At 39.3% G+C, this 12,172-nt stretch overlaps 1 protein-coding gene across 3 annotated transcripts in view; it reads right to left on the bottom strand.

Annotated features, from left to right (window-relative positions):
* Positions 1-12,172, bottom strand: part of LOC306885391 (transcriptional enhancer factor TEF-1) — a 72,351-nt gene that overhangs the window by 20,404 nt on the left and 39,775 nt on the right. For all 3 annotated transcript variants that reach the window (XR_013785529.1, XM_079441860.1, XM_079441861.1), the window contains exon 4: positions 3,136-3,200. Coding sequence is in view for 2 of the 3 variants with exons in the window: in XM_079441860.1 (XP_079297986.1) it covers positions 3,136-3,200 (65 nt within the window). In the remaining variant the exon portion in view is untranslated. The remainder of the gene's footprint in view (positions 1-3,135; positions 3,201-12,172) is intronic.

Here is a 12,172-nt window from a genome sequence, read left to right as displayed (position 1 = left end):
CTTTTTAATGATTAATTCATGTTATCTCAGGTCCATTAAAAATATCAACAGATACAATTTTTGATTTCAATAATGTATTAGTAAATTAAATGATTAATATTAAATACTTTTTCATTGTTAGTTCATGTTAACTAATGCTAACAAATGAAACCGTATTGTACAGTGTTGCCAATATTTGATTTGCTGAATGCCGTAACTGACCAATCAGAATTAATTATTTTAGACAGTATCAAAATCTTAGTCTAATGTGTAAAGTTTGTTATTTAACATGCTTAAATTAGCGTGATTAATTAGATATTGTGCTGCTAAATTACTTTAAGTGATTTACTCGAAACCCCCTTCTTGTTTGTTTGAGGGATCAGAGAGTGGCCTGGATACTATATAACCTGAAATATTCATATAATTTAAAACAAAAGGATGTCTAGTATTATGTTTCCTGTCTGCTGTAGTAAATCTATCTGATAACAGCTTTGAGACGGAGCCGTCTAAGCACAGCCCACTGAAGTGTTACAGCTGCACCAGCTCATACAGATGACCAGATTCATGGATTTATACAGGCATTTCGGTTCTGAACAGGTCATCTGTGTAAAAACATGTCTATTTGAATTGTTTTTTTAATAATAAGCCTTTTAAAAAAGTGATGCTTTGTGTTTGCTAATGTGTGAGTGAGTGTCTTGGCCGGAGCGGTGTGTTCTCATGCAGCTGAATGAAACATCTGCCGGCTGAGCTCAGCGTTCAGGGTCTGTCTCTCCTACAATCACATTAGCGTTCTTGCACCCAGCCTGAACATGCTGCAAAGCTCCATGCTCCTGCATGAGGTTCTGTGTGTGTGTGTGTGTGTGTGTGTGTGTGTGTGTGTGTGCGCGTGCATTGCACCAACCTACAGTCCCCTCCGTAAGTATTGGAACGGTAAAGACAAAATTGCTCTGTAGGCTGTGGAGTCAAGACATTTACAAATATGATTAAAAGATGAATATGAGACAAAACTACAGAATGTCACATTTTATTATTGGGTGATTCAACACGTTGACAACATAAAACAACACAGATGTTTTACCAGCTAAGAAGTTCAGCACTTTTAGAGTTTCATCCCTCTATCTGATGTGAGCATAAGTATTGGAGCAGATGCCTCACAGGTCTTTCTAAGTGATCAGCTGTGTCCTGTTGCATTAATTCTTCAGATATTAAAAGCAGGGAATGTGTCGTATCAGTTATATCCATTACTTTTGTATTCTGCATCATGCATTCGATGATGACACACACAAACCAGGATGAAGATGAGGAAGCTGACTTTGAGAGAAAAGCAAGCAATTTGGATGCTAAAAGAAAAGAGGAAGTCAATTAGAGCTCTAGCAAAAATAAAGGGCATGGAGAATTCAAGAGTTTGGAAACCACCAGCGACACCAGCAACCAACAACTACCTGATCGGCTGAGAAAACAACAGTAGTTGATGACAGACAAATCATAAAAGCTGTGAAAATGAACCCTAAAAGACATGTCTGTAAAATCACCAACAACTTCCAGAAAGCTGGGGTGATGCTCTGACAATCTACTGTCCTCAGGAGACTTTGACACAGAATTACAGATGCTACACAGCAAGATGCAAACCTCTGACCAGCACCAAAAATAGAATATAAGAGCCTACCAATATTCAAGAAAATGCCACCAGATTCATTGGGAAGTGCTTCATATTGCATCAGGACAATGACCCAAAACACCCTGCCAGTTCAGTCAAGGACTTTATAAGGGCAAAGAAATGGAAAGTCTTAGATTGCCCAAGTCAATCTCCAGATTTAAATCCGATTGAAGATGAATTTCACCAGCTGAAGAGGAGAGTAAAGGCAGAAACTCCCAGAAACAAGCAACAATTGGAATTGGCTTCATTAAAGGCTGGGAAAAGTATTTCAAAGGATGAGACCAAGAGTCTGGTGATGTCTATGGGTCACAGACTCACTGCTGTGATTGTGTGCAAGGGATCTGCAACTAAATAATAGCTTTTAATCTTTTATATCTGCCTTATGTTCAACTGTCCCAATACTTATGCTCACATCAATGAGTGGGATGAACTCTAAAAGTGCTGTTCTTTTTATTTGGTAAAACATGTATGTGTTGAAATGGCTAATAATAAAATGTGACGTTCTGTAGTTTTGTCTCATATTCATCTTTTAATCATATTTGTAAATATCTTGACTCCACAGCCAACAGAGCAATTTTGTCTTTACTGTTCCAATACTTACGGAGGGGACTGTATATCTATGTATGTGTATGAGCAGGGGTGGGCGATATACCAGTAAATAATAAACCGGTAAAAATTTGTCAAGAGAATTGGTATAACAATGACTCAAACCAGTGCACAATAAAAGATGGAACATGAAAGTTGTCTCAAATGCCCCACTTGCTAAAATAATGCTTCTTTCACACCGCAAGCCAAAGCAGTACATATTTTTCATAGCGCGCTAAACTTTCATCTATTTCCAACACATGTTTTAGGTTTTTCTGTTTAGGTGTTCTACTTTAGAACAAAATACTGGAGCAAACTATTCTTTCATTGTTTGAAAAACACATCAGTCTGGCATTACAGGGCACACACTTTCTATTCAGTAAATCTGACTGAACACAGACATTTTTAGCAGTTTATAGTCACAGTTTGGATTTGGGTTCAAGTTTTCAATTTTATAATATTTTTTATAATATATTTGTATATATTAACTACCATAATTATAGAATTTATTAATAGTTTAGTTATTTAACTTTTAGATACTGATTTTGTAAAGTATAAGCTTATAGTTATCAATCGAAGCCTAATTTTTTCTTTGAAATTAAAAAAAAATTAATATAAGCAGATAATGTATTTAAAAATTGCAATTTAACATTAAATCTTCAAGTATTGTTAATCATTACTCTTTGAATCTCTTTTCTGTAAAATTATGTACAGAACATCATAAAGAATTATTTTAAGAACACTGTAATAGACATTTTATATCGCCCACCCCTAATTGCGAGTATCTTTTTATTTCAGCTGTTCATTGTGTGCGCTGTAAGTTTTTATCCTGCAAAAGCTCAGATAGCAGGTGCATTCAACAGTACTGGCTTTCCCGTTTCGTGGCATGCATGCAAGAACACGGATTCTCTTACCTGTTTCCGTGTCCTTGTCTTCCCAGTTCTGAGTTTAATGTATCTGGCAATCAGCTCATTCCGACCTACAGAAAGACAACAGATGAGATGTGTTCATGTAAAAACTTTGGAAATGTAATACTTTAAGTTGAATTAACCAAATCAAATCAGGAATGCACGGCCTTGAGTTCGTATGCATGAGCCAAAATTTCTATAGCCTCAATTGTTCCCACCATGTCAGCAACATGTAGCAACCTTAACCCCAGTGAATGAACAAACACGCCTAATTTAAATTAAAACTTGGCCGTGCATGCTATTACCATGAAAATAGCCCAACAACTCTATGGCCTTTCAATTTAATCTAATTTAATCCCAATTTCTTCAAAGCCTCGCGCTATGAAAAGAAACAGATCCAGACATTCATATGGTTACAGCACGTAATGGCAGAGGAAACATATTAATTTAACACACTACTGTTCTCACTAAATAATAATTAAAGCATGGTTTTGTAGTGATCTCCAATTAATGGCAGCTCTACACATTCTTGCGCCCTCGGCACTGCTCTAATTACTGATGCTAGGCACAATGACCCCTGCTTAGCCTTTTCATATGTTAATAACATACCGCCACCCCAAAACTATTACGCAAATTATAGGTAAGGAGCCACTCTAATTATGTGTCCAGCTGTAGCCAACGGTTACCATAGAGCCCTTGCTTTTTTGTTGTTGTTTTTTTCAGGACTGTGTAATAAAACTAGCTTTTTAAACAGGCAACCGCAGAATTGATGTAGCTACAATTTAACACGTGTCCACCCATTTTACTTCGGAACAACAATGAACTGTATTTACTTCAAAATATAATTAGCATAAAGTAAAAAGAATATTGAATAGAAGCACTAGAAACACATGTTGCTTTGGGTACATATACATGTAGTATTAGAAACACTCGCACAGCAGCATTAACCAGTTTTCTGTAAATAAATTCTGAGTTAATTAAATACAAAGTATAGTCTTAAAAATGTATTTGTCAAAAGTTTGTCATCACGATTGTTAAATATTTTTAATATAGTCTCTTCTGCTCACCAAGGGTGCATTTATGTCCACGAAATACAGTAAAAACACTAATATTGTGCATTACAATTTAAAATAAATGGTTTTCTATTGCAATATATTTTTAAAATGTAATTCAAAGTTTCATTTTCAGCATCATTACTCCAGTCTTCAGTCTCACATGATCCTTCAGAAATCATTATAATATGCTGACTTGCTCCTCAAGAAACATTTATTATTATTATCAATGATGAAAACGGTTGTGCTGCTTCATATTTATGCAGAAACCATGATAAGCTACACTCTAAAAAATGCTGGGTTAAATACAACCCAGCGCTGGGTAAAATATGGACGAACCCAGCGATTGGGTTGTTTAGACCCAGCGGTTGGGTTACTGCCCAGAAGGCTGGGTTAAACATTTAACCCAACTGTTGGTTGAAAACAACCCAGCATGTGTTCTGTCCAATATTTACCAAATATCCAATATTTATTTGTATTTAACCCAGCATTTTTTAGAGTGTACCATTCAAATGTTTGAGGTGTGTGTGGCAAATATGCGTTCAGTTGATTAAAAGTGACAGTAAAAACATTTATAATGTTACAAAATATTCTATTTCAAACAAATGTTGTTCTTTTGAACTTTCTGTTTCTCAAAGAATCCTGAAAAATGTTTCCAAAATATTAAGCAGCAAAATGTATATTATATTATTTCACAACATTACTGTTTTTGGTGTATTTTGAAAAAATAAAAGCAAGCTTTGTGAGCATTAAAAACGTTTAAAAATCAAACATTTTCCAAACCTTTGAAAAGTACTGTATATTTAAAATAAATGAATAAATAAATAAAAATGTGTCATCGCAGTCTGTAAAAAGTGTCCATAAAGAAATGACCTGACCTTTTAAACAGCCATATAAACACCAGAGCTCAACTTGCAACTAACCACCGAGCCATGGGTCTAACAAATCACACATTAAGGTAGATTTGTCGATAACAGAAAAAAAGCAGCAGATGTGTTCTGGGTGTGGAGTGGGGTGACTGGCCGTGGCGGCGGCTGGGCTGAGGTCTGTTGTTTGTGAAATGGGCACACACTGAGATGGCAAAGCCGCATCATCCACCTGCTGTGCGCTGGGCTTGCTGTGTTCAGGTGGGCTGGGTAATCTCCCGAGCTTCTGCTATTAGGCACACCTGTCGTGTGAAAGGGAATCTCTTTCTCACTCACCTTCTCTCTCTTACATACCAGTCATTTTCCTTAATGTCAGTAAAATCTGCACGAGTTTTAAAACAAAGAGAAATCAGAAAGAATGAATTACACCTACTGTTATCAGTTTTTCTTTGCACATCCTGATTTAGAACTCAATTCACTAAACAAATTATGCAAATGAGGTAATGATGAAAACACGCCCACAAAATCAGTGCTAAACACAATTTGTATGCCACTATTCCCAATATTTCAGGGTCGGTGCTAGATAGTAGAAGATGCAGCAGACCAAAACAATCTGCCATACTTTACTGAGACTCTACAGCAAGATTTTTTTATTCTATTGTGACCTGCATCCAAGTGTAACAGATTATCAAAAATTTCAAAAATGTTATTTATTTAGCAGTTGTTAACTGAATTTGGGTATGTGGGCGCTGCACTAAAAACTGTAGGCAGATGAGCATGAGCTTGCTGAGGCAAGTTCAAGTGGATTAAATGATTGGAGAAGTCCTGTATCCTTATTAAGATCTATAACTTTAATATAAATTTTCATTTAATGCCTTGGGGTTATCATCAATGTCAAAGTGTCCACATAAGTCTGAAAAGCCCCAATTGGGCACTGGATCCTTTGAAGACCAAATTCTGGAAATACCCACAAACCATGTACATATGTGGCAATATTGAGATGTCTATATGAAACAGTACAAACCTCCTCTTTGAAGACCCTGTCCTAACAAGTGTTTAGCGCTCCCCAACACAGCCTGAGGCCAATGAGCGTGTGATTCCAACATGCGTGCTTGATGTGCGGGCTGAATGGAGGGGCAGCGCTCTTTCTTCACGTAGGCCATTCTGTTAAGGCAATAACAACGGCGGGAGATCATGTGACCTCCAGGACAAATAAATAGCAACTGGGGATTTTCAGTTCCAGCCCACCTCCCCAGCATGCCAACACTGTAATCTCTCCCAGAAGAAGCCAGGGCCTCGCCACTTTCAATAATTCACACACTGTGTACACATAACATGACAATAAGGGCATTCATGCAGACGCCTGATTCCTAGATCAAAGCTCACAAACGGCCAGCTGTAAGCATGCTTACTGCTGAATAATTCATTCTTTTCACAGCCTTGAAAAAAACCCTGCTCAGCGGGACTTGGCCAGCACGCTTTCTTTCCTGTGTTTGCCGTGCAAAACAACGTTGACAGAGAGAAACTGAGTCAAAAAAAAGAGGGTAAGGACACACTGGAGGTCCTGAAACCCCAGGAAACAAGCTGCCCCCAATGACAAAATAATAAGAGAAAATACTTTTTTAAAGAAATACATATTCCAGTTTTTATTCTAAAAGAGTGTGAACAGGTGCCGTGTATGAAGCTGGAATGTGAAGACCTAATTCTGGATCAACACACAAAAATTCACATACAGATGTTAAAATAAAGTATTAATAGTTCTGGTTACTGAAACTCATATGCAGTAGGGCTGCACAAATTTTCCCAAAAATCGAATTTTTATTGTTTCATCATATATAGTCAAATAAGTAAGTATATTTATGAATAATAATAAAAATAATGAAGTATAAAAGGGATTCTGGCATATTTTGCTTTGTGTGAACAGGTCCATAGGAATGTAGCGATTCAATTTAAAGTCTTGTTTGTGGTGGATATTCATGGTGAATGTATTCATTTTGCAATATGGTATATGAGGAAGACGGCAGAGCAGTGGGTGGGAATGGGGAGGATGTGAACTCTTGCAAGAGTTCTCCAGTTGTCAATCAAAACAGCAGGGAAAGGATTAGGTATTTATGGCCCGACTAAAAAGCAGAATACCAGGGCAAAGAAGAAATCCGTCCTCTCGAGTAGGAAAAGGCTTCCCTTCATTTCAAAGACACCAGAGTTCATATCAATAGCTCCTAAAACAGCAGAAGCCACTCAGTGGGGCCTGCCGGCACCCCTCTTTCTAGGACTGTCCCCCAGCTGACTCTTCATTCAATTAAGAATGCATCTCCGCCCTTTGCACCAACTCCCTCAGAGGAAAGAGGAGCGGACTCCCTCCCCGCTCCCTACTGAGAGCTGTCAGCACTCCCACCTCAATTTAGACACTAACTCATCCTCCCCTGCTTAGGCTTCACAGATATGCACCGACAGACTCGGAAGGCTTCCCTGGATAGGGTGTGTCTTTGATAATTTCGCAGTCTGGAGCCGAAGTGTGACTGTAGCTGGACGTTGGCTAAGCTTGAGAAAAATCAGTCCTGCAACAAGAGTTCACCATCTTGTTACATCCGTCCATCCCATGGTTTCTGCATCCCCTTTTTGAACTGAGGAGGTTTACACAGCTGCTGCATTGGCCGCTGTTCCCCCCACGACCCCCTGCTGCCACACATTCACTCTCACCTCACAATGCTGCATCACACTTCTTTAATTTGGATGAAGATTCATTACCTTAACTGGGCTGCTTTCAAACGGCTCGGCAAAGCAAGCATTTTCTCTGTTTTATGGCTGTTTCTCAGAGTTGCCAAAACACCCAAGCAGGATTGGACTTTCAAATTACTATCATCATTAATGTGTCAAGACTCAGTATCTTTTCTCAGCTCACAATGACACATTTTGACTTCAAATGTTCATACATTATAATGTAATTATAAAAGAAAATTATATCAAATGTGCTTTGTACGTTGTCTGCTTTGTGCAACTACCTCTCTACTGTTGTTTTAGAGGATCAATGCTGGCACTTGATATAAAGCTCTGCTCAACAAATCAGTTGGTCCAAGCTGATCTAGTTGATCAAGCTGGTTGGGCCAGCTGGTTAGGACCATGTTAGAACACCAAAATTCAATTACCATGTCCAAAACAATATCTGTTTGACCACCTTAAGCAGGTAAGAGCCTATTTATAGGCTTTAGCTGGTTGATAAACTGGACAAGAACTGGTAGAACGTCTTGGTCAACCTGGTTAGAGCAGGTAGACCACCTTGGAACAGCAAAAACCAGCTGCTATGTTTAGCAGGTCCCATCTCCTCCTCTTTGCAGTTTAACTGGGATGAATCTTCATCAGCCATTAGAATCCTCTGAACCCTACAGAAGGCTCAAACTGGTTAAGATTATTGATTAACTGGATTATCATTTGGTAGACCAGTTTTCAACACGGTAGACCACCCTGGTCAAGCTGGTTAGGGCTGGTAGACCACCTTGGAACAGCAATAAATCAGCTGCTATGTTACAAAAACCAGCTTGACCACCTTATGACCCGGTTTCTTTAACAGGGTAAAGCAACACACGGCAGCTCCCTTTTTCTCCTCCTCACAATTTAAATGGGATGAAACCATTAACAGCAGTCCTTGCATTATCATCATCTCAACCCTACAACTGATTCAGTCAGGTTAAGATAGTTGTTGAACTGGACTATCATTTGGTGGACCTGTTTTTGATCTGCTGAAAATCTTGATCAAGTTGGTTAGAGCTGGTAGCCAATGCCTTTGAGCAGCAATAAACCAGCTATCAAGTCCCAAAAATAAGCTTGACCACCTAGCTTACAAGACAGCATGAGCTGTTAATTTTTTTTTTTTTTTTTAAGGAAACGTGTCAGTGTCCTCCTCCTTACAGGTCTAACTACCATCATCTCCAGTCCTTCCATTAGCATCCTTTTAGTCCTTCTGCAATTTCAATCTGGTCAAGATGGTTGATTTAATGGACTACCATTTGATGGAGCTGTTTTTAACCTGGTAGATCATCTTGATCAAGCTAGTTAGAGCTTGTATAGAACACCTGAGAACAGCAACTAACCAGCATTTCAAATCCCAAAAATTACCACCTTAAGCTGGTATGAGCTGTTCTTTTCTAGCAACACGTGGCAGCATCCTCCTCCTTACAGGTCTAACTGGGACGAAACCATCAACACCAGCCCTTCCATTAGCATCCTCTCAGCCTCTCACAGATAGCACTCCACAGGAGCCAAAGAGCCTCTACAGCAGGAGTGTGTTATATCATTTAAAAAGACAGCATAAAATTGCCATTGATTCCACACCGAGGGGGTGAAGCAAATAAAGCCCCATCATCCTTCCTGCCAGCATGTCATAGCAAAGATGATTTAATCAAAGCAAAATCCTGCAGCTCGGCTCAGACCCCATGCCATAAACATTGTCCTCATTTATAGTTATAGCATATTAAAGCCTTTTAATGGCTTTGGTTATGTTCTTTGATTGCTAAAAACACATCTCTTTTTTTTCTCAGAGCTTTTTAAAGGACTCATTTCCTGTTGTACCACATTTGTTTAACGCAGGCCTGACCGCACTCACATCTGGCCGGGTGGACAACTATGATGTCAGTGGATGCTGGATCGCACCCATACAGCCAGAAAGCAGTGAGAGATTTCTCACATAAAGGCTCACTTCGACGGCTTCACCCCATCCAAATCTAGCATTAATCCTCAATTGGCCACAAATTGCATATTTTGGTTGTCACAGGAAAAAGGAACTAAAATATGAAGTTTGATCATTCTTAACATTCATTCCTGTGAGATTTCAAACTTGTATTCTTGTTCATCTTCTGAACAAATGACTTTCACGAGGCACTTCTTTTAATCAATTGGTTGAAAAAATGCAAACTGACTGAGCAATATTATCAAATCTATTGCTAGTTAAAACAACAAAAGACAAATTGTTAATGTTAAATGTTATGAATTGCGCATTAGCATACATATTTTGGGGAGTACATTTTAAGAAAGAGCGCTCGTAATTTGGGGGAGTCTTATTATTAAGTAGTACTACTTCTACAGTCACTATGGACAATCTATCACAAAAGCATGAATTCTTTGGGTTTGATATTCTCCCGGGTAGACCTGTGGAAACAGCAGCCCTTCTCCTGTGTGCAGTACAAGACACAATGCCCCTGCTTCCCTGTCACGTATGATAGATGACTCGAGGGTCTCCGGCCTCCATTAGCATCACAATAGACTAAACCAACAATATGGAGGCATTCACTCCAAGGGTCCCTGGCTCGGCTGGGCTGGGGGAAGGGCAAGAGCGGGGCAAAGGGAGGCAGGCAGGAAGCCTTTTACTCCCAAGAACAACGGCATTCAAGGAACACTGCTTGCTAGGAGGGGAACCCACATAGACAGGAGACAAAGAGCGAGATTTGTGCCTTGGAAGTTGAGCAGGTGACACAGAACTAGATTCAAGTGCCCAAAATGAGGTACAAAAAAGGTTCATGCAAAAGTTTCTCTGGCAAAACCTGAAAAGACTTTCAGGATTGTGACTGAAACTTCAACAACTAATTTTCAAGAACATTTACAACTGAAACTAACTGAGCATGCAAACTACGCAAATTTCTCACAACTATTCTGCTTCAAGTGAAATCAGGTTAGCAAATGTGACCATGTATTTGAACTTGAACTTGCATCAGGACAAAAGAGAAAAAGTGCATAACCTTAATCTAGCTACTGAAATCTATTTAGAAAGACTGTTTGTAAACATCTCATGCAAACCAGCTGCCTATTTCAGGGGCTTTTGTTTCCTCATTACAGGGCCCCTCGCTTTAGAGAGAAGATAAACATTTCTTTACTGGAATTATTGTTTCATGAAGAACTTTTTACATCAATTGCACAAAAAGTCCTTTGTAAATTCTTAAGATTATTCAAATGTTCTTCACACTAACAAAATGTTTATTTTAAGTACCTTTCATTGAATGGTTCTTTGGGCAACTATAAAAGTGGTTTATCCCAGCACCAAAATTTGTCATGACCTTAGTGGTACCCTGGCCTTTTTAGGGTCAAAACACTGGCCTCTCACCCACCCTTTGACTTGAAAAAGCTTCGAGTTCAAGACCATGCATTTTTTTCCCCGTGACCTAATGAGTGTGTGCGCACGTGTCTGGGGTTAGGCCATTCGGACGGGTCCTCTGTGCCATCTGCCACCTGCTGAGAAGACCTCACTCACACACACACACACACACACACACACACATGCAATCACATACATTTATGCATCACCCACTTACCACACTCAGAAAGCCCCTTCATGGGAGAATGGAACAAGAAACAAGCTTTTCACACCACATGTCATGTCCATTTATTAGTGATGTTTGCCAAGACAGGATTTGCGATTATTATTACACAGATATGAACAAACCACTAACCCAAATTATTACAATTTTGCTACAGACTATTTTCTAATGGCGCTTTTCCACTGCATAGTACGGCACGGTACAGTTCAGTACGGCACACTTTTGGGGGGTTTTCCACTGGGTACAGTACCTGGTACCTGGTACTTTTTTTAGTACCACCTCGGCAGAGGTTCCAAGCGAGCTGTACCGTTACCAAAATGTAACGCGTAAACTCTGCTGATCACTGATTGGCCGGAGAGAATCGTCACTGCCTACGTCATTGAACTTGCGGCACGAGACACAACAGACCCGCTAGATTTAAATCAGCACAGCCAGTGAAGGACCGAACACAACTGTTTTGAATGGGCGCGCCTTTTTTAACAACCATAAATGGCTGTTTCGTTTTGTCTGTTGAGGAAGTACAGATGATCCTCCCGTGATAGCCGAGGAACAGATCCAGCGAGAGCTTAATGGAGCGACGTGGAATTAAAAAGTTTTTCAGGAGTCACGGCAGTAGAGGCGGCACAACTATAACGACATGTGAATAATCCCTAACTGACGGCATCATAAAAAGCTATAGTGAGATTCATCAATACCTTTAAACAATGTTTATACAAGAAACTTTAGTATGAAGCTTTTACAGCTGCTGACACAATATTTTTTATTAACCCTCTGGGGTCGATAAACATGGATACGCGTTTTGTGGCAGATTCTCCTGATA

Source organism: Barbus barbus (genome assembly GCF_936440315.1).
Source record: "Barbus barbus genome assembly, chromosome: 2".
Lineage (NCBI taxonomy): Eukaryota > Metazoa > Chordata > Actinopteri > Cypriniformes > Cyprinidae > Barbus > Barbus barbus.
The sequence above is the reverse complement of the archived record's forward strand: the minus strand, read 5'-3'. Positions and strand labels throughout refer to the sequence as shown.